This window comes from Aptenodytes forsteri, unplaced genomic scaffold (genome assembly GCF_000699145.1).
Source record: "Aptenodytes forsteri isolate BGI_AS27 unplaced genomic scaffold, ASM69914v1 Scaffold56, whole genome shotgun sequence".
NCBI classification, from domain to species: Eukaryota; Metazoa; Chordata; class Aves; order Sphenisciformes; family Spheniscidae; genus Aptenodytes; species Aptenodytes forsteri.
The window spans coordinates 22,730-46,527 of NW_008796213.1; the positions used below are offsets into that span (position 1 = coordinate 22,730).

General features: G+C 43.0%; 1 protein-coding gene across 1 annotated transcript in view; it reads left to right on the top strand.

Annotated features, from left to right (window-relative positions):
* Nucleotides 1–800: 800 nt before the first annotated feature.
* Nucleotides 801–23,798, top strand: part of LOC103906412 (ninjurin-2) — a 48,510-nt gene continuing 25,512 nt past the window's right edge. Inside the window, 3 exon segments of the mRNA XM_009288315.2 lie at nucleotides 801–844; nucleotides 846–894; nucleotides 896–952. Of these exon segments, the coding sequence (XP_009286590.1) occupies nucleotides 801–844; nucleotides 846–894; nucleotides 896–952 (150 nt within the window).

The following is a 23,798-nucleotide window of genomic DNA, read 5'->3' on the forward strand; positions in this document are numbered from 1 at the left end:
TGTTTAAACAGAATATATTACTTACCATAAATTTTCTATGCTACTGTAACTACAGAAATTGTCCTTCAAAAGCCAAACGTGCCTAGCTGAACTGCAGCTAGTACAGAGTAGCTCTGCTACTCTGTTTCTCTAAAATCTAGAGAGTTACACTGATTTTTCTGCGTGAGGATTCCACCTAATAATAACAACATATTTTCCTACACTGTGACTTGATTCTGCCTGCATAGGTTTCCATTCCAGTGTCATTCGTAGTTGCTTTTAACTTAAGCAGAAAGCAAGATTTGATTTCAGCTAAGACCAGACGTATCAAATTCAACTAAAAAAATGTTGGGGAGGGGAAAGGAAGGGCATTTTGGCTGGGGAGAAAACTGAGAAGAAGGGACTATAAACAGAGTAAAGCAGAAATTTTATCTGAGCCGTAACAGTATCTTTGCTCCAGCAGCAGCAGCAGCTAGCAGGCACCACTTTCTGGACCTAATCTCTTCAACCGTTAGTTTTTCATCCGTACGCTCTGCTGTGCGCTGGGGAGAGAGGGAGAGATCGGGATCGCTGCTGCGGCTGCACAGCCCATGCCAGGAACCTCTTGGTACACTGGCTGCATCACCACGTCCCAGCCCAAGTTAGCTCATGAGGCTCAGCTGGCCTCGGAGAGGTAGCACGGACACGTAATGAACACAACTGTCACGGAAAGTCTAAGAGGGACGTTTGTTCCACGGACTACCCGGACAATGAAGAATTGGCGTGCCACCCCCTTTCTCGCCCCCCAGCTGATGCCAAGGCAGGCGGGCGGCCGCCGACAGATGAATAGCAGGTCTGTTCCAGCAGCTGCACGTCCCGGTCCAGCAAAGAGAGTCTCCAAGAGCGCAGAGTGCCCCGCTCCGTGCGTGGTCTGCAGAGGAAGAGACCTGGGGGCAAAAGGATGGCCTCGGAAGGGGAGAGCATCAATCTTCAAGTGAGTCCATCTCAGGGAAATGCCCGTGGGAGGGAGAAGTGGGAGGGAAGATCCCTGGTCTGGGGGAAATATCCACCGCTCCTATCATTTGCTCCTCAGCTTTGGCAGCCAATTTCACTTGAAAATTCAGTGCTGCTTTTTTCCTCTGTTCTCCTTTGAAGAAAAGCTAGCGGCAGGATCTGTGCCCTGTTCTGCCAGGAGCTGTTATGAGCCTTTTTCCAAAAGAGTAAGAGTAAGAAGAGGGGTATTGCTAAAAAGAGCTGCTTTTTGGGGGAAGGAGGGGCAGCAGGGGCAGAAGTTAGCCTTCAGCTCTCAGAACGAGGCAGCACATACTTTACAAGCTGCAAAAATCTGAGCTGTTCCTCATCTCACAAAGCCTTTCTCTGTTTGGCAGAAAATGCTCCCAATCTGGAGAGGAGGAAAAGAAATAAATACAGCAAATGCTGAGGGAATGCAGAGGCCAGGGTTTCCTATGTAGGGTTTATAGAGAAACAAAACTTCTTGGTGAAGCTCTTTCAGTTCTCTGTGTTCCTCTTCTGAGTGTTTGTGTTTTTTAAGAAGGGTGTTTCTTGCGCTCAGTGTGTGTTCTAGGAAAGGGCAACTACCCAAGGGTTTGGAAAAAGAAACTGTTAGAGATGAAATGGAATCAAAACCCCAGATCACAAACACCCGTCAAACTTCAGAAGTTCAAGTCTAGATCTACACTTCAGACAACTCTGGAGAAGGGGAGAATATAAAGCATTCTCCCGGGGCACAGTTTCCAGCCCTGGGAGGGCTGGCAGCAGGGTCCAAATTTTGCAGCTGATTTTTCTGTCTGTAATGGTCTCAACCATCCTCAGACTTGAAAATGGGGAAGTCCATCTGGGGTCTCAATTTTTATGCCTTTGGCCTATGTCAAAGAAACTAAAATGGAAAGATTTGTGCCCTTGGAAATAATCAGGACAATTATCCTTAACCAGAAGGAAGGACCGAGACTCCCTGATCCTGCAGAACATAACTCTGCTGGGATACGAGGTGCAGAGCAGTTTTTTAAGACCTGGGAGCAGTTATGCTCAGATAAGAGAAACAATAACTGAGGAAGATACACAGGTAGCTGTGACAGTTGGTGAAAATGTACTCTATTTAGGACTAAGGAAGAGAGAGGTTAGGCTTTCCTAGAACTAGATAATAAGGAGAAAAATATAGAAATCAGTAAGCCAGGAATTGGGGGCAAAGGGCAAAGAGAACAAGAAAATTACGCTAAATAAAAAGTCAGATTAACTCCTTGTGTATGAAATCTTTCCAGCCAATGGAAAGTCTCGGGTCTATAGTGGATTTGAAGCCCAGGTTTCATAGAAGGAAAAAAATCAGCTTCACTGATTAAAATGCTCATAAACTTCTGAAAAATCTGGATTTTAGATTTTTCCCTTTCAACCCAAGAGAAAGAGCCAAAAGTGATCCTCAGCATCTTCAGCCTTTATGATACTCAAATAAATAAGCCAAGAAAGTCAAAGGTTCCTTGAGTTACTGTCCTGGTTTCAGCTGTGATAAAGTTGATTTTCTTCCTAGTAGCTGGTATAGTGCTGTGTTTTGGATTTAGCATGACAATAATGTGATAACACACAGATGCTTTAGTTGTTGTTAAGCAGTGTTTATACCAAGTCAAGGACTTCTCAGCTTCCCATACTCTGCCAGAGAGGAGGTGCACAAGGAGCTGGGAGGGGGCACAGCCGGGACAGCTGACCCAAACTGGCCAAAGGGATATTCCATACCATGTGACGTCATGCTCAGTACATAAACTGGGGGGGAGCTGGCTGAGGGGCAGCGATCGCTGCTCGGGGACTGACTGGGCATCGGTCAGCGGGTGGTGAGCAATTGCATTGTGCATCACTATTACTATTTTTATTTTATTTTATTTTATTTTTGTTCAGTTATTAAACTGGTCTTATCTCAACCCACGAGTTTTATTACTTTCGCTCTTCCAATTCTCTCCCCCATCCCACCATAGCAGGGGAGGGTGAGCGAGCGGCTGTGTGGTGCTTAGTTGCCCACTGGGGTTAAACCACGACAGTTACAAAATTGAAAAGAGCATACCTATCTGTTTCTAGAGCAGAAAGGTGTGGAGTGTTTCTGTCCACCTCTACACAGGTTGCCACAAGAAAAATCATGCTGCTGAGATTTTCTTTGCGATACCTTACAGGGATTTCATGAAGCCACCAGACAGTACAAAATATAGGTGAATGCACACAGATTCCAGCATGCTTATGAACAGGAAATATACAGTGCTGGCAGGGGAGGGAAAGAGCGTTACATACGATCACATAGCTGAGACAAGCAGAGGGTCCTGGCACGACGTGACTTGAGAAGTGTGAGGTGAGGGAAGGAGTGATCAGTGGAAGGAAAAAAAACCTCTTTCAGCTGAAAGTACATTTAAAAGCCTCTTTTAAGTCCCTGCTCTGCGCACCGAACACGGAGCAGGTGTCTTCTTTGAAGCTTCCAGCTGTAGGTTTATGGAGAGCTTGTGGGAATGCGCACTGCATGCTCTGGGGTGGTAACGCATGACTCACTTCTCCTCAAAGAGTTCCTGGATGGAGTAGCAGGAACAGTCATGAAAGTTAACTATGATACAACACAGAAATAGGAATTTTTATTTATGGGGAGAGGGTCCTGTACCCAAAGCAGCTGCACAGTACCTACTAGCATTTCTTATATAACATTTACATAGCCAGGCTTGACAGGTAACAAGAGAATGAAAACAGTATGAGCCTCTGGCCAAGCACAGCATAGAGCTAGAAGAAGCAATCGAGATTTAAGACGGCTCTAAGGGGAACTTAGATCAGCCCCCAACCTTTTTGCTCATCCTAAAGCATGAGGACAGGAGCTCACTCAGCAAAATTAAGTCTCCATAACAGGAGCCTCTCCCTCACCCAGCGTGTCATCAGCCTGTGGAATTTGCCATCTCCTGGAGCCGGTCAGAAGGTCAAATACTGGAGCAAGCATTGGGAGGTCAGGAGGTCCAGTAACAATATTTACAATTATGCAAGCTAAAAAAGGTACTTTCAAATCCCATAAGCCAATAGCAGGATAAAAATAAATACCCTTTTCAGTTCCCTACAAGCAACGGCACAATTGCTGACCAGCCTGCGAGCGGTATCTTGCATTAGAGAAGTTATACACCAACTGTCCATAAGTGAGACCTAGGGCTGCTTTTTAACAGCAAGAAGTATCTCCCATTAATCCACTTTCTCCCTCACAAAAATTCTCTTGTTCTGTGTGTTTCAAAGGAGTCTGTTTTCCAGTTCTGACTTCTAGGAAGACTAACAAAACCTCAAACTGTGCACGGAGAGATGCTAAAAGGAAATGGCGCTGAAATGGAAAAAAAAGCCACAAGGCTGTAGAGCAGCCTCACCAGATCTATGCCAGCCAGCCAAGTGCTAAGAGAAAAGATAAAACTTGAATTAAAATCTTTTGATTAAAAAGATTAATTTACCTATTAAAAGATAAAACTTTAACATTAATTAATTTGAATGATGCATTTTTCTTCCCAGACATCTCTATTTGTGGCTTCCAAGTGAAACTTTCACCTTCCCCTGTGAAGCATCTGCCATTGACAAGAAACCAGGCAGGCAGACCAGTAACCTGATGAGATATAACAGAGTAAATCCTGAGACAGCTGGGATCAGAAAAACACCTTTGGGAAAGAAATGAATAAAACAACCCAACAAGATCCCATCACCAATTTCTTTTTACTTCAGGAAACAAAGGTTTATAAATTAGAAGTATAGCTTTGATAGTCACACTCTAGCTGATTTATCTGCACTTCTTTATGCTATTATTCCCCCTGGCTCTCGTCTCCAACCCTTCCATAGAGATTTGCAGGGGGGGAAAGAGGGGGAGGGAAACATACAGGATGGTTCTTTTCAGCAGCAAAAGACCCATTAAATCTGTTTAGCTGTGTACCTCAGCTGCTGCAGTTCACGATCTGGCCTCTTAACACAACCCTGTTTCATCGGTGATTTAAGCCAATGTACCAGACTTTGAATGGGAGCGACTGAGACAACATCCGTTCCACCACTCCCACCACAGCGGCTGTAACCAGGGGAAAGTCTGTGGACAGCTGAAATCAGTAACACTCACACATTATTGCCACGGCTAAGTCTGTCAGAGCCCCAGATGAATATTGCAGAACGGAGCAAAGATTGGGGCTGATACTAGATGGCTCCAGAGTTTTATTAGGTTTGTATTTTTATATTTTCTTATTCATGAATGGGTATGTTCTGTATAAATGGGAGTTTCAGGGATGTGCGCCACATGAATGTTATCCGTATTCGTGTTGCAAAAGAGGCTATATATTGTATGTTGCGTCTTTCTTTTTATAGTTTCTTACTCTTTGGATAAAAAAACGCACAATCCTCTGGGACAAGAAGCAGAAATAATACCTCACCATTTAGGGAATCATTCACACATCAAAAGTAAAAAGAGTAAACAGATAAAATAATCATTCTGGAAAACAGACCCTACACTGAAATTTTTTGGCAGAAGCTGTTTGGTGAATACTTTAAATGCAAAATACATCTGTGGAAATAAAGACAGGTTTACAAGCAACTTGCAAGGAAAAAAGATTTTAAATAATTGGATAATTTACTTCCAGTGCTCAGTTTTCAACCAGATCTACAGCAGCAAGATTTTAGACAGGCAGATAAATAGCATTAGCTATAGACCTGACAGTGGGGACTTTTCCAAAATGCCCACAAAACAAATGGAAAGTCCCACTCATCACTGTAAATCCCACATTCCACTTTCAGTCTAGGCCTGATGAGGAGATGCAGGGATTGTGTTCACAACTGGGTTAGACTTTTGGTTTTGTGGTTTTTTGTGGCTCTGACTTGTGCCTCAAGGCTGTGATGTGCTTACAAGTTCTTGGCTTCGGCACATATTTGCCTGCTTCTGCAGCAACAGCCAGCTTGTGCTTTCTAGTGCCGTAGGACCTTTACTCTCCTTCAGCGATTTCCTAGAACGGTGGCGGTCTAATATCACCAACCGAGCAGTGTCCCTGCCCCAGTGGACTTCAGTAGCGTTATTTGGGTTCTGTAATTTGGGCCTGGATAATGACAAGTCTGTGTTGAGAGAGAGAAAGTGCGTTTCAGAAAGAAAATCGCAAGTGCTTCAGAAAGAGCCATTCCTGTGACATCCCTGTATGGTGTGTGCAACTCAGCCATTAAGAGTTTGAGGAACTTACCTCACCATGTTTTTAACTAAACTAATCCAATTACTACAGCCCCTCAAACAGATCCCACTCCTTACTCCCAGGGGTGCACTCCACCGCCTGTACCATTCATTTGACCCTGGTAAAGCTGGTTTAGAGAAGCTAACTCAGAGAAAACTAACCACTTTTTGGCAGGGTTAGCGTTCTGGTTTACTGTCCTGCATTGGTGCTCAGGAGGATCAGACAACTGACAATGACTAAGACTGAGTGGCCATGAGAGCATGCAGCAGGATCCCTCCTTTCAGTGGCAGCTAGCCTGCACTTCAGATCGGCTAGCTGAATGTCCAAGTCTGGGTGTAGCCAGCGGAAGAAGCAGGGAAGGCCCAAACAGTAGCAATGATTGCTCTCACTAGTGGACGTCACTCAGATTGCAAGATTTCGGACTGCTACCTGAGAGTAAAGCTTTTAGAGGGCTAGCTAGAGGGTTAGGCAGAGATTCACCGTGTCCTAGTTCGTCAAAAGACAGGTGTGAAATAGGATATCACGCTTAGGAGCAAGAATGATCCTATGCTCTTCTCCTCCAGCTGCAGGGACCTGCAAGTCTACGTAGCATTACCCGCGCTGGTCCCAGAAACCAGTAACACTCACACTAGAAGACAGCCAGCGCAATCACAACACGCTGAGAAGAAGGAGACTTTTTCTTACTACCAGTATTAATTGGTCCTTTGTTCTGTAGTCAGATGTGGCATTTCTCCTCTCCTCTATACATTCCTCCTGCCCGCTCTGCCTGGACACGGCCAGCCTTCCCACTTAGGGTGAATGTTCACTTATGCCCTTCCCAAACATGGGGATGGTATTTTCTCATCTTGAGAAACTGGACCCCAGGTTTTAGGGTATCCGGGGAAAATGAGGCACATGTGGAGTCAAATATACCCTTGGAGTTATCCCATGGAAATCAGCGGCCTTACACCGGAGGCTGATCCGGTCCCTTGCACTCCACCTTGTTGCCGGGTGGTGAAATAAAAGTATCAACGTCTTTCCGAGAGAGGGAGCCGGGTCCCATGCTGTGCACTGGGCAGCCCATGTCCATCGTGAAGCCCTGCATGTGAAGGCAGAGAAGAGAAAGGGGGCAAAGGGGCTGTTGATAGAGAGCATAGCAAATAGTGAATTAGCCTGCCTGAGCCACCAGTCAGTAAATCTGCTCTCACTGAAACAATAGGCATGCAGAGGCCTCCCGCAGAAGAGTACAAGGGGCTGTTGTTAAATAGGATTTTTCCGCTGGGTTTAGGGTTAGGCTGGGATTAAGATAACGCTGCAGCAGAAAGAAAAAGGCAATGACGTGCCGTTAGAACAGTCATTTCCTCTGATGTATCTAAAAAGTTGCCTGCCAGTGCTATAAACTACAGAAAGGAGGCTGTGCTGCCAGAGGACACTGACTGCAGAGCATTCAGACCCCGGGCCCGCTGCGGCAGAAGGCAAAGCTGCCGTACGAGTGGTGCTGCCTCTTCGGCCTCGCAGGGACGAGGGATACCCAGACCTCCCCGGGCTCCGTGAGAAGCTCTGCCTGCAGTTGCACATAGGTCCACACTGACAATGCATACTGGTCTACAACATATGGCACTAGACATACAAGTTTCTCTCAGAGCTGGGGCTGCCATAACAGTAAATTACAGGACATTTTTCCCCCGCTGCCTTGTAGGGTTGGTTCATTGCAGACTGGAGTGCACAGCACCTCGCCTCCATGTCTGATAACCACAGCAGAGCCAGAGCTTGGGTCACATCTAGAAACGGTCAAAGTTGTGATGGAGGGGAAATGGGCTGTATAATAATAATCTGAGGAAGCCCAGACATTTCTGAAGAGGAGATTGGGAGGGAGGGAGTCACTTGGGTTGGGGGGTGCTGCCACCTCCCCTGAAGTAAGGGGAGAGGACCCCAGAGGTTGGCAGCTACAAAAGCTTATTAATAATAACAGATTTCTGTGGCTACTTTATAAAGCTCGTACAACTGAAGCAGGGAGAGCAGAGAGGGAGCAAGGCCCAGGAGGCATGGAGTCTCCCTGTGGGGGTGGGAAGGGGGTGAAGTGGCACAGGACCTGGGGTGACAAGATGGTGCCTGCACAGCACCGGGGACCGAGGGGACATTCAGGGCTTTGCGTGGTAGGGGCCTCATGCCCCACTGAGAGTGGCAGCAAGGCAGCACAGCTACACCCCGTTTGGAGGACAAGGTCAGCCAGCAGCCGCACCAAACCATCCCGGGACAACCCTCCTGCTGCCCCCGTGCTGCACCGCCAGCTTGGCCTGGCCTGCTCACAGCGCCTGCGCTTCGGCCACCAGTGGGACCCCTTGCCCCTCATTCCACCATCTCCTCCTCAGCCACAACCTTTAGGGGCACCATCTCTCGCCATGTACGTGTTTCACACATTGAGATACAGATACACCTCACCCACGCTTGCACCTTGCAGATTTGAGTGCACAAGGAGTGGCTTTTATTTAGTGAGTAATCGTAAACCTGATTATGGTGGTGGCAACACACGGTTCTCCTGGCTGGCCAACAGCAAAACCTCCCACTGAGACATCTTTGTGGGTGGGAGTCCTCTGCAACGTGAAGTACCTGTTAAACCACGGCTAAATCAATTTTTGCATCTTTTATCAAAAAGTTGCCTCCCTCAGCTTCGTTCCAGCCCACGCCTGAGAGCGGAACCATGCACCTGCTTCTCTGTTCTCCCTCAGCTGACAAACAGGTACAGCACCTCCGCTCATTTAGCCACTAAAAATGGAAGCCTTCAGCCCAAGTCACCATTTCTCAGCCCTTCCTGAAAAATATGTATTCATTTGTTAGTTTCCTCTTCTGAGAACCAAAAATGGGCAATGCTGCTTGCGTACAATAACCACACACAGAAATGTGAGCTTCTCCAAGTATGAAAGTGCTCATGGGCATTTTCACTGCCATTTCCCCATCCCCGGCTTGTGAGACAAATGTTTGTAAAACTCTCTCTGAGAAAAGGCAATATAAGAAATGAGCTCCACTACTGTAATCTAGACTGCCCCAGGTATGTAAACACATAACAGAAGCATTTGAATTGGACACAAGAATGATAGAAGAGCCCATGTGCAGATGCTGCAAGATTCACATCAACAGTTACCATACACCTTGACACACTCCTTTGAACCAGGCAGGTTATAATTCCCTGTCAAATTACATGAATCAGATGTGTGACTATAATTACAGATGTGAAAACCATTATATCAGGATCTTAGAACTTTCTTTCCAAAATAACCCCTGGGGAAGAAATTTCTCATGAAGCTGCTTGGGTCAAGGTTCAGCGAGTGCTAGAAATTCTGGGGGAATCCTGCCAGCAGGTTTAGAGAAATGAGAACAAGAAAATGAGATCATGTACTGGTTTGTGGATTGTTCAGGCTCTTTTTTTTTTCTTTAGGTTTTTAATTTTTGCAAATATTTATGCATATTTGCAGTTTTGTCTTTGCACTCACACAACTCCAAATAATATTTTGGGGGATTAAAAAAAAAAAGCCCCAAATTCACCACAGACCTTAGTTATGTGAGAAAAATAACTACTCCTACCAATCTAACAAGAGCCAAAGGGCAACCAACCATTTTTCTCTAACCTGTTTTACTGAAAGAATGTTTCTACAGAAAATAACAACACAGCAATACTCCATACTCTCACAAGACTTGTGTGAGAAGCAAGTTCTGCTGTCCCTAGTTCTCCAAACATTTTATAAATACCAGTGAATTTAATTTCACGATCCCCACATGGAGCAAGAGGTGTTTTCCTGCCTATTTTACAGATACTAAGTCAAGGCAGAGACAGTTAAATGACCACTGATGTACCCAAGGACACACAAGTAGAAAGTGACAGAAGCAGGAAGGAAAGACTGAGCATCTCTGGATGGGTGGATTGCCATGAAGCAGCAGTGTGTTCTGTGGTTTCACCACTACTTCTCACTGGCTAAATTCTTAATCTCCATTATTTTTTTAAGAAATTGTTAAAGATGATTGTTTTATTTAGTCATCAGAGACCACTCTGTTACTTCACACAATGTAAAGAAGAACATTAACTGAAGCTGTCAATGAGAAACCAAACACAATTCTTTCCCTGCTGAATGTAACTTCAACATCAATTGGAAACAAATTTCGACACACTTTCAAAAGTTCAGGCACACAGCTGTGTTTGCACGTCTGTCTTGGTGGAGCTAAAGTCATGCTCAACCATGTTGGTGTAGGAAGCAAACCCCAAAGCCAAAGTGAAACAAGCTAAATTATATTAAACATAAATTCTGACTCAGAATGACCATACAAGTTTTTGATGCAGCTATTCTACTTTAAGCTTGCATCTTTTTTTAGCTGATTCAAGATGAAATATTCCTGCATGTCCCTGTGTGATTTCAGGCTGTGGCCACACATGTTTTGCTGACTGGAGCTGAAGTGCTGAAGGAGGGAGGTTCATCCTCACCATCACCACCAATTATTATTGCTCCCTCAATGCAACTGCTCAAAGTAATTACTCTATCAAGACTGTCTGGGCTGGGAAACCTCCATTACTGAGTGTCTAAGCTAACCCAGATCATTGTGAAAGAACTCGTTTAGGGAATATGCAATTATGTCTTCTAAGGAAGAATTAGAAGACAGTCCCCTGTCTTCACAACTCTGGACAGAGACAGAAATAGCAGTTCCTTTAGATAGGCCTTCATCCATCTTATTGCAATGGGATAATTGTTTGCATTCTTGGATATTTCTTGGCTGGTCATGTTAGCTGAAGATCTAGTTCTTCTGGGATGATCAGAAGACCATGAGATATACAATCTGGGTTCTTCTTAACTTAGACGTAAAGAATAAGGAAAACAGATACAGACACAAATACAATAAAAGATATTCCTGTGTAACATAAGCGCCTGGGGTTTTTTCATCTTTTGCCCATGGTGATACTTTGACTGGCAATCCACACTGATCAGAGAGACATACAGAAAAGGATTAATATGCTACAAGAAAATATAATATGCTGCTGTTTTCCTCCCTTTTAACAGAAACAGATTTGAACTCCATCTTCATCTTCACGTGCTAGATTCTTGGGAGCTGATTCTGGACCAATTCCTTAGCCAGCCTCCATTTTTGACATGTGGCTGTGAAAAAGTTGCCGAAGGGAGTTGTGCCAAAGGGCTTTTACTTTGCTCTCAATGGCTCCACGTACAGTCTGAGGGCATCTGAAGCGCTCACGAAATGTGGTTTCCCCTCTGGTGTTTGCTGTTCAGCTGGCTCAGCAGCTCAACCATTTAAAACCATTGTGAGTGGATTTAGCACTTGTGAAATAATGCTGGCCTATTCAGATCCGGAGAGGGATGGGCAAAGTCCACCAGCACAATAAAAGCCCCTCTTCCCTCTTTCTCAGATGAGGAGCCAGGGTGCAATGGAGTTTGAAGGAGAAAACTGCTCATATCCAGGTACAGCTACACAGATCTTGGGGAAAGAGAGATGGGCCTACCAAAATAAAAAAGCGAGCACATGCTCAGAGGAGGCAATACCTTCAGCATCCCAGAAAAAGAAAAAAAAAGAAACAAAAAACCCAAACACACCAAAAAACAATTACTTAAGTATAGGAAGAAAATCATGAAGGAGAGGAAAGAAAAAAAAGAGGAGTGCAGCCCCAGAAGACACCTCCAGTGGTGTGTGGTCCACAAAATGACAGGTTATGAATGCTGGTGAGCCAAATGGGGGGAACAGATACAGAGAACTGAGAGTCCTGGAGGTCCCTGTCCCCAGAAACCAGAGAAGATGGAGCTCTCCACTTCATCCTAGCCTGAGCTACTAAGTATAGCAAGAGGTGTGTTTCATCTCTGAGCTGATCTAACGCTCAATTATTCTGCGGAGACCATGAAAAAAAAAAAGATAACTAAAGCCACCTCTGATGTGGACAGCGTTGCAGGCACGCTGTAGATCTGTATCTTTATGCAGAGATTTAAACTCAGGACCAGGCTCAGACAGGCAACTCAAAAGCAGATGGCAACAGGTCTTGGTGGCTACTAATTAAGTTAGCTTTTGGTTAGCGATGTTGAGCTGAGTAGCCCTCTGATTCATTTCCAACCCCCTCTGCGCTACCTTCAGCCACAAGCCTCCAGGCATCACCCTGAGTTACTGAACTAGGTCAGCCTTATGGTGTTCACTTTTTTGGGCCATGACAAAATGGCAGTTCTCTTACAGATCCCCAGGTGGGGGAACGGGCTCAGGGTTTGGATGCGGGCCAGCATGGTGGTGAACTCAGGTGTTTACAGCCAGGGTGGGGAGGGTCGTTTTAAAGTGCTTCCTCTTGCCTCACTCGCATAACATACAAATAGGGACATTATCTCTCCCGTGGGAGCAACTGACTCAAATGCTTGGCCAGCTGCAGGGAAAGGTGTCCCCCATAGCTGCCAACAGCAAAGAATAGCTAAAAAACAAAAAGATGCACCGCTCTGTGGCTGCAAATGATAACAATACATTCCTCTCTATTCTGATCCAAAAGCAATTTTTTTTCTTCCTTTGTTCCCCTCCCTGTTTTTTCCTATCTGATGAGAACTTGTTTCTCAGCTAGGAGCCCAGTCTGTCTGTTATTGGTGTGCCTAACATAATCTTTTATATTCCTCTCATTTTTTTTATTTTACGTATTATCAAATGACTTATGAAAAGTAAAGTTCAGCCGACTAAACCTCAAAGGAGTTATGCAAGAGCAAGTTGCACTGAGCTTTATCATGAGCCCTGTACAATTAACCATGTATGTCCATGGACTTGATAAATCTGTTTATGAAGTACATCGTGGGTATATACTGTTGCAGATCTGGCTGGAGCAGTCTGAAAGGATACCATTCCCAGTGGCTATCCTTCAATCAGAAGACACTGTCTCTAGGACTATTCTTGACCTCTCTGAGAAATAAGTGACAGTACCTAGCTGAGTAACTCCTCCAGCTATATCAGCCATTTCCATACACATGATACATTTGCATCCTGCACATGACAAAGTACTTCTTCATTTGTTATCATCTGCTCAGTGGGCATAATCGTAAGGCTGATTCAGCAGAAATGAGAGCACACTTGTGGGAAGTTTGTCTTAGGACCAGCAAAATACACAGGCTAAGAGAAGGCTGTGATTTACTGCTCACAGTCTTTGTATGGAAAGATGTGTCCTTTGAAGGCCCTCTTCTCCTCCTGGTGCATTGTGAAGGGCAGGTAGGACTCTGTGACTCCTCTTGGTTGTGCTACAGATAATACTCAGTGGCCCCAAAACTGTGGGAATATTATATCTGTTACCAAGCAGCATTCGGTCTGCCTTTTGCCCAAGGCACCTATATTACGTACACAATCAACGCTAGCATGTTGATACCTGTGAGCAGAGGGAAATTCACATTCTGTATTCAAATGCTGCAGGAGCTGAGGTGTTAGGAGGATGTATGAAATTAAGGTAGGGAGGGCAGGGAAGGAGAGGAAAGACTTCGCAGCTACATTCGGATGTAATAGGTGTAGTTGAGTGAAGGCCTTCAAGATTGAAGATCGAAGAGGTATCCTTTGAGGCAGTATTTCTTCAGAGAGTAGATTACAAAGTAAAACCTCTTCAAAAGGTCCAACAAAAAAAAAAGAATATTTGATGCCAGGGTCAAGAACTGAGGAGAACAGTTGTAGTGATTTCACTAAATATTTATCTTCCTGTCAGGTGGGGATGAATATAGGTTAAGAGTCACTGGTCATGATAGTCATATTAATAGGTGGAAAGGAGTTTCTTTTGCTCATCTTCTCTGGTCGTGTCAGCAGCAGCATCAAACAGGGTATCAGGGTACCCAAACAGGACATGAGAAATTGTGCATAAACAAAAAAGGGCAGAGTGGCATTTGGTTTTGTTTTTGCAGAGAAACAGACTGTAGTGAGCCCACAGAAAGGTACCAAAAAACCCCTTCACAGCGCTACTGCACAACATATTGACAATAAAGCTGAGCTGCTCCATTGACAGCGAGCTCTGCTGGAGGAGGCAGGAACTAGAAAAGGAAGAGCGTGATCAAAAGTGAATAAACTATAGGGATAAACTCCTCCATCACTTTCTGCTAGGTGTGTGCAAATGTTTCAAGACACAACTAAAACTGGGAGCTAATATAAGCCCATGCCAGTTAGTGACGATCACAACCACCGCAGCGATCCAAACACAGACATCCAGTGCCTAGTCCACCCCACAGGGTCCAGGGTTTTTTTTCCCCTCCTTCTCCCTAACTCTTCCATCCCTCCTCAAACATTCAGGAGTTCATTTGGACACAGCTTTTTGGCTACTCCCTTAGAAGAATCCAGCTCCAGTTCAAAACACATACTGAGTGAACCTCACTTGAAACCCAGGGCCTTTGTTCTGCATCAGTGGTTCCCACTTCTTTTGTCCCTCAGCCATCTTGAAGTGAGAAACTACAGGATAAACATCAGATACAGTGATAAAGGAATCATAAAAACTTCAGTTCCTGCAAAATTTTGTTTCCCACTCCAGAGGCTTACCTTTTTGGTGGCTGTGAATGCTTTTCAGAAGATGACTATATTTGCAGAATTTGGGCATTCAATTGTCAGAGAAATGGTTATTCTGCTTTAACCTCCTCCCATTCCTATTCAGGCCCAGAGGCATTTGCTTCCCCAATACAGTCTGCTAGGAAGGCCTCATTTGCTACACCCCTTCCCAAAGGTCTCTCAAAGCAACATCTACCCAGGAGATCTCTGAAAAACACAATTGTCACTAAGGGGATTTGGGCCTCCCTTTAATTTCTGCCATGCTGTACTATAGCTCCTCATTATAAAGTTAGCTCTTAAAGGTTCTTTGTCTCTGCAGGGTTGAAAGTTGCTGACTGAATGTCTGCGTCCAATTTTCCACCAGTCTTCCTTTAACTGGCCATTCTCAGCTATGCAAAGTGTTTGCATAATGCTACAAGAACATTCACATCAATCTTATTTAACATTTTGAACGTGTTTTGCAAAGGGGTTAATGAGAAAACAAAACACAATCTGAATAATAAGTCACCAGAAAAAAGTACTAGCCTAATCTTTTAGTATAGAGCCTGAACAGCAGTTCTTTTCACAGAGGGAAGAGGACTGACATTTTTTCTAATCTGAGAATGTAATTCCCAGGGACAGTGTATGAGAAAACAGTGGTAATTTACAGAACACCCAGGAACAGTTGTTGAAAGATTCCCAGGGCGTTACTTTTGGCAGGACATCAGGTTCCAATAAAACCCACTGAAAAGACTAGACTAACAACAATAATAATAATATTTTACACAGATGAAGTGCCTTTCATCTAAGGGCCACAAAAGGCTTCTGCAAATGGTGAATGAGCTCCTTGAGGAGGGGTAAATGAAATTGATGCTCCATAGATGTTGCCACTGATTCACTGATTTAGAAGATAGGTTATTGTGTACAGAGTGTTAGAGGGTACAGAAAGAAAAGAGTTAACGTGTATAGGCAAGCTTGGGAGCATTCTTTGTAGTGAACTTGCATAGACATAGTAACCTATTTTTTTAATGTTTTCAGTAAATCAACTGCTGACATTCCATATACACAATTTGAGCACCTGTACACAAATCAGGTAACCAAAGATTACATTGTGCAAATACACAAAGTACTAGGTGAGTTCATGCACAGCTACTTGACTCTAATGTGAAATTCTATATACTACGCTTGCAATTCCCGCTTGGCATGCTCTTGTATGTTTTCTGAGACCAGTCTGGGACTTCAAAAATATATATGACCATATATAAGTATATGAAAAGTTAGGGACTAGAAATAAGAGATCGGTGTACGCCACTTGTGAACTGCTAGAAGTCTTGGATCCACACTTTGCACACTTTGCACTGTTAGCCTATCTCTGCTGGGGAACCATTCCACAGTGTGGCTACCTTTCACAAAACCCAAGATGCTGCATCACTCTGGGCCACATATGAATCTCAGCCTATACTTCATGTGCCATACTGTGAAGATGTTGCTGGTGGTGTTATACTGGCAAAACTTCCAGTGGAAATACAGCTTCTACTGCATCATTAAAAGATTTTATGGCTTAATTGAATTGCTTATGACTTTTTGGCACAAGTATACCATCAAATGTTGCTGCACTGACCTTACCTAAGTGACCTAAGAGGTCAACATATATTGAGATAAGTGGTTCCTTTCCTCAGGGTCTCTCAGTGCATATTTTACACGAGGCCTACATCTTGCTCTTTGTAGCCATTTCCAGAGTCAACATCACCCTTATTTCCCAGCCCAGCACTTCCATCAGACAGCAAAAGCTGCTGAGAAGTCATTGTCTGTGCCCTGAGCACACAGAGACACAAAATTCCTACTCACTGTTTACATGAAGGAAATTATGCGAAACAAGTCATGTTTCCTCTGTGTCATAAAGGTAACAACAATAGCAACGAAGGTTTTGTCATGACACCCCCAGTCTAAGGCAATGACCAACAACCAGAAAGATTAGATATCAGGATGATCTAATAGCCTGCTGCTCCCAAAAGGGGGAGGTCCTGCTCCTCTTCAGCCCACTACTCTTTGCTCCCTCCTTATCTCCTGCTCCCAGAGACACATCCCACCTTTGCCCTTGTGCTGGCATTTGCCAAACCCTTCTCACAAACAATTCAGCTCATTAAAGTCGGAGAAAATGGTCTATTTTTCTTTTTTTTTTCTTTTTTTTTTATGGAGAAAATGGTCTATTTTTCCTTTTTTTTTCTTTTTTTTTTAAATTTAGCTTGGCTTAATGAGCTGAGTTGGCTCAGAACAGGGTCTTATGAAAGCGAGAGTACAAGAGAGCACAAGACTCATAGCAGGAGCATTTGCTCTGGAATCTTAGATCACCATAGCTACAAGGTGTAACCCCCAGATTTATGCAGAAGATGATACTCTCTTGCCAGTAGTTTCACTTTTTCATGTAGATGACCATAGCTACTTTCTGAGATAATTTGGTCAAGTCAGAAAGGATTAGCAGAATAATCGGTGTAATTCAGAAGTTGTATTCGGCTACAAATGCAGAAGAGAGAATAGTTCTGGCCTCTTAGAGCTCTACCATACGATACCACAAAAGAACGAAGAGGGGCAATTAGAACTGATGACACAGAACTGGAATAGCTTTTATGGGTTGAACATACCGTGATGGCAAGGCATCACAGCCACTAAGAGCTGCGTAACGCTTTACTCACTATCAGATATACCCACATGTCTTCCCTGTGGCTTGAAACAGCATCCATCACTAGGCTAAAACATACAGAAGCACACCAAGCGTCATGAGTCACTGCAGAATTCAAGTCCATTTTCTCTGTCCAGTTTTGCTTGCCCTGGGCCTGGAGGACACCTTGTCAGAATCCTCAAAGAAGCTTCAACACCACCCCCACTGGAGTGTCTTTGTCTCCCCACAAGTGCACATGCATTTGTTCCTTTCAGCACTCAGTGTCTGCACAGAGATGACAGATGTATATGTGTAACTGCTATCATTTGGACACAGGTTAAAAGTTTAAAAATTGGTCTTAGCAGCTGTATTTGGAAGCTAAGTTCTGAGAAAGTGAACTGTTCTCATCTTTCCAGATTTTGGTTTTGAACAACCCCATAGTTATGGTCAGAGATTAGAGAGATATTTGTGGTGTTGAAAGAATGGTTTGGAATTTCTCATCCAGCCATCTGCCCTCAAAACTTCGCAGATGACTCACTAGCACTCACCTCCATTTGTTACTGAGCTAAAACTTTTCTCTCCTCAGCTTCTTGTAAAGTTCTGCTCTGTATCTTTTCAGAAGCAGAGCCCGTTCTAATATGAAGGAACAAACAACATGGGAAGTGCAACTCGGAATTCAAGTTTTCAAAAGTGCTCATGTTAAATTCTGGCTGAGCTAGTATGCACATATGCACCCAGGCATTTGCACGGATAAATCACACCTCGCTTACATCTGGCACACGCAAAGAGCACACTGCTTGGCACACCCTTTACATGTGCTTCAACTACTGGACTGCATTCAGGTCTGCAGACAATTTTGAAAAAGTTTCTTTGTAGTCAGGAGATGCAAAGCCTTACTGAGTATTTTGCTGATATTCTTATGTATCAAAGATGCTCACTGTTGCCTGCCATTTCCCAATGAAGCTTCTGCAGCCTTGCATCCGCGAGATTATCAAAATAGGTGCTTTTCATTCTTGGGAAGTAGAAAAGCTATCTCCATATCCCAGATTTGTTTACCCTGTACAATTTTGAAGCAGTGCTTATAAGCAATCACAGTTCCCAAGCTAACTGCGTAGTTTGACCAAGCTCCAATTTCAAGTAAAGCAGCTATCTAAAGCAGCAAGTAGTTATACCGTCTTACCCAGATTGAATAGTTTATTGCAGTCTCACAGAAGCTGCTCACCATTTTGCTTGCGTATTCAGTCTCAGCTATAGAAGATGCAGCCAGAGAAATCCGAGCTAAAAATATCAGACTGGTGACACACCTAGGTTGCTCTTACCACCTTGTACCAGATTAACTGCACATCAAGTGAATTTTCCGGAGTGGTTTGTGAAAACCCGTTAGTCAGTACAGTATTGATCACAGCTCTTTAAACTGTACTTGTTTTCCCCTGCAAGTGGGACAGATTCCTTCTGGGTCCGAAATTACAGCTTTTGAGAAAGAAATATTTCTTTTACTCTTAACCTGGAAATTTACAATCTGCTCAGAATTGCTTTCGAGTTATGCAAGTCCAGATCTGTACTTCTTTCATAATTGTCTACCATGGTAACAAATAGGGCAGCGCCATGGCTGGTCCCTCAAGCTCTGTACTTGTGCCAAAGATAACCAGTTATACTGGCACAATTAATTTTGATGCATTAATAACACAACAGTTTTTGTCTTTACCAGCAAGATTCGGCAAACATAATCTAGCAAAGTTCTTTCCTCTGCTAAGGGGGAGAACAATCTCTCAGTTTAAAGAACAGGGGAGGAATCCTCATTTAGGGATTAATCATCACTTTATAACTCCTGCAAAATTCACACTCCAGGCTCTGATTTAGTTATACACAATAACTGTTGCTTGCTAATTAAGAACAACATGGGTAGTAGCCTTTCTTCTTTTAGTTTCTTACATTGCTGATTTAAAACTTCTCTCAGTGTGAGAAGCATTTCTAAATATCTGAAGTGTGAAATAGCAGGGACATTTGCATCTCCAGCCAAACCCACAGATGTTGGAAAGAAAGGCATGATTTACATTCAATACCTCAACTGATAACCTGGAGGACATCTGGAACTCTTCAACACCAACCTCTACTCTGTGAAAGGGGACTCGTCTCCCGTGGGTACAAAGCAGATTCACCTTTTGACTCTATTTGTTGTCACTGCAGGGGCTTTAGCTTGAAATTATCCATTCCCTCCTATGACTTTTACAGAAGACAAAGCAAGAAGTACTCCCAGGACATGTGAAGTTGACACCTATAAAATCTTTCTGAACTCATTTGAAATCTTGTCTTGGTCTTCCACCGGAGTACCTAACAGGTATCCTGCTTTTCAGCTCATGCAGGTTTTCCCAGAGATCCCGAGGCACGCTCTATTTATTGTGAACTGAGATGAAAAGAAAATAGTTTCTCCATCTTATTTAAGAAAGAAAAAAAATTGCTTCAGTTTTGAATTCCAAAGTAGATTTCAGTGAGTCCTACTTATTTATCAGTCCCAATGAAGCTACACTTAGGGTGTATTTATTTTTAATTTATTATTTACACGGTTCAGTCCACCATATCTGCTGGATATTAGTCTGGTCCCTTACAAGTGGAGTTTGATAGTGCTTGTGAATAGCTGGGGTCATGGGATGATAGCTCATCTTAGCTTGATTAAGACAACATTTCTTCTGATCACATATTATTAAGAAAGATGTGATTAACTTTGACTTCAGTACTCTGTAGAATTTTTTTATTTTCCTGATTCCTTTAAGCCTGAAATGGATTTGATAGCAGTTTTGAATTATGAAATTTGATGCCAACTTTGATTCAGTTGCATCAATAGCCTTGACTTTTTTTCCCCCAAACTTTCTCTTTGTTCACTCCTTTATTCTACCAAGACTTGGTAATCCCTTTGCAGCTGCAGAATTTCTTTCTTAAAAAAAAAAAAAAAAGAGAATTAAAAGCACACAAGATCACTTGCTGTACCAAATCAAAGCTTTCAAGAATACATGGCATCATGGAAAAGGTGGCGAGATGTGAGTTAGAGGAGATGAATGGTAACCCTGGAGGCAGTGGCAGAATGCAGCATGTGCACAGGAGCACAGCACCAGTAGGGGCAGGCCTGGAGGCAGACATTAGGCAGATTAGGCACATGCAACCACGTCCCCATCATGAGGGGTTCCACAGTGAACCACATGACCCTTTTCCTATTGACTTTGATGAAGGGATTCTGAAGGTAGGTAGTTAAATCATTTCAGCTGGGACATCTTCAATACGCGGCAAACATTCATACTGGAACGGTCTGCTCTTTCCGTTTCCTCTGTTTCCTCAGTGTCAAGAGGCAATAGCACGTTGACTGAAAACTTGTTCTAAGGATGATTGTGGTATGTAGGGGTGCTGGGGGAAAAATGGTGGTGGGGCAGCATCTACTTTATTACTCAGGGACTTTCAAACACATCTGCAAGGCATGCACGTTGCATAGCCCCGTGCCACAGTAGCAGAAACAGTCGGGGGGGGCGGTATCTTTGGCATGGAAAGATGTGAATAGACTGAAAATCATTTGTACTGGACACTACTATTAAATTTCATTATAGTCCTTCTTTCTATGGGATCCTGGATTCCCAAAGGAAAAGAATTGCCAGGAAGGTCCTTTCTGTGCATTTTCCAGGTAGCTGCAATAATTTCTTTCAGATGGAGATGTCATTTCCACAATGCAGTGATTTCTCAGTCAGTTCAGGGATATATTCCAGAGAGTACAGACTTGCAAGCTGTCCAGAAACACTAGGTAGTCCAAACGGGGCTGCTTGTTCATTTAACTGTCAAATATATAGCTGATGTAAGAAGTGCTTTCTCTGTTTTCCTCTCCATTTCTAGATGTACTCCAAGGGACTAACTGCAGTTTTAAAAGCACTTATGATGTGTTTGCAGTAGTAGCCATCTCTTACCCTAACTGTAGCTGGAAAAGCTCAGACCCACTGCAGCGATTTTGCTAACATTCCAGTGACTTGACTGTTCACAGGGACAGGGTATTTTTGATAGCAAGCCCTTAATTCTTCATCCTGTAGACCCAGCTGGTCCACAGAGGCTGACATCATTTGACCACAAAACATAAGATGCTAACCACTTGAGCTTTTGCCAGAGTAGAATTTGATAGCTAAGCACTGATTAAAAGTTCTTTTGGAATCAGTGTCCACTATACATGCTATTATTCACCAGCGGCATGCATTCAATGTCTCTATGCAATTGGCCGGTAGGTTTTTTTTCTATGGATATGTTTGCCAAGATGAAAAACCAGAAAAAATTTAAACCATTTCCAATGTGTTTCCAACTGCTGAACTATGTTTTCTGAACCACATTGTTGAGTCGTGATCTAAACTTAATGAATATTCTCCTGGGCAGCTGCTATTCAAACAGTGATTCTCCATTTTCTTTTTTGATTATGATCTGTAAGTCATTGAACATTAACATTATTGAGTGGGGCTACACATATGCACCATCTGGGTTCATTACAAAGTAAGTCATAATAGGCAGCTATTTCTTCCTCTCTCCAGGTTTAAAAATCTAGTCTGGAATGATTTTATAGTCTTCTTTGGAATGAAGAATACTCTTGAACAAAAAATGTCCATCTTTCCAAATATACGCTGGTGTTGCTATTGCCTGTTTGACAACTGTGACATATGCATATTTCACAGGAAAGTTTTGGTTTGGGTTTTTTTTTTTCCCCCCAGGCAGCTCAGTGTTCTGAAAGAGCTGATGATGAAATATTGAACAAGCATTGTTAACATTTTCTTGGAGCAATATAACAGCTTAGCCATAAGTTTTAGTCAGAAAAAAATTGTGGTATGGAATTATTTTCCAATGGAAAAAAGAGAGTTCTAATAAATCTTTTCAAAACTGTGTTGATTGAATGAAAATTTGTGACAGTTTTCCACCTAAATGTTTCAGAATGAAACATTTCATCTCTTCACTTTGAAATAGCTCTTTATTTTGGATTTGATTGTCCTGGTATTTTATGTTACAAAACATTTAAAATATTGTTGGATTAGTTAAAACATTTTCTCTCTACTTAATATAGATTTTTTTTTTCCCCTTTTATTTTTCTTTCCCAGACAATTTTGAAACAGTTAGCACCATCCTTCCAGATCAGAACAAAATAAACTGAATGTAACCAAGTAATCAGTGCGTATTACGCACTCTCCTCTGGATGCAAGCCACACAAGATCTGGACCAGTTACAGCTTTCTGCTGAAAAGCTTGGCTCTTCATCTCAGGCTGCAGGGACTCACATGCTCAGCTTTGGACGTTCTCTAGTTAAGACTTCAGTGTCAAAGCACTGGCTATCACAACAGTATCTATACTCACTGGATTCTGTGATCCTAGTGCTGTAAAACCCACCAAGTGTGTGGTCTTAGTAAACACAGAACAAATTCCAAACTCTGTAGCATGGTATCTTGAACAAACACTTTGTACTTATAATACACTGATTAATAAAATTGGAGATTTCAGGTTTTATGAGACTGTTTTGTGGAGAACTGAGATTTTCTGCATAAAATGTTTCCCTTTCTTGATCTTGGAAACAGAGGAAGAACAGAAAGCAGTCGGTTATCTGCTATGTATTTATTGATTATATATAACTATTGGTTGAGATGCAAGTTTTTTCCAGCTGAATACAACAATCTTAACTACACTACAAGAAATTCAATGATGGTTGCTAGGGCATGTAATTGAGGTTGTTACAGGTAAACCCTGGGAAGAGTTAGAAATTTACCAGCCAAAACCAGCTAGTGCTCACGCTGTTCCAGCACATACCAAGAATCAACCCCTTTCTAAGCTGTTCGCAAAAGGTTAACCTATTCATGCGTTGCTTCAGGTAGCTTTGGTGTAGAAGAGTGAAGCAGAGGATTGTTTTGCTCATTATATGAATTATTATGCTCATAGAGCCACACATACGACATCCCTCTGTGCTCTTGGTTATTCACATACTTGAAAGATCCTGCAGAAGGTCGTGCAATGCTGAGGCCAAGAGCTGGACGTAACAACGCCTGCAGGTGCTGCCCCATAGTTGCATTCTGTTGAAGTAACCATTACAGGGAAAGACAAAACAGGACGATCCTTCAGGTGGTTCAATACCCATCCAGCTTGTCATGCAACTGCAATAGCATTAGTACAGCTCCACAGCCTTTTCAAGGGACATAAATCTATTTAAGCCTTGCATAATCCTACTGACCAACCATTTACATCTTTGGGATTTCATTAAAGCTAGGTGAATCAATTCAATAAAAGAAACTTTTGATGTCAGGGCATAACCAGATCCGAATGATACACTGCCTTCACTGCCTATTTAATTCTGCAATTTATTGTCTTTTCAAGTCACGCTAGATTATTTAGAGAGGAAAATAATAAAAGATACAGATATATGGGAGAGATTTTAGAATGTGTGTGCTATTCTCTGGCAGGAAGCTAGGCAAAAAGCAGAGAAGTCACTACAGGGAAAATACAGCT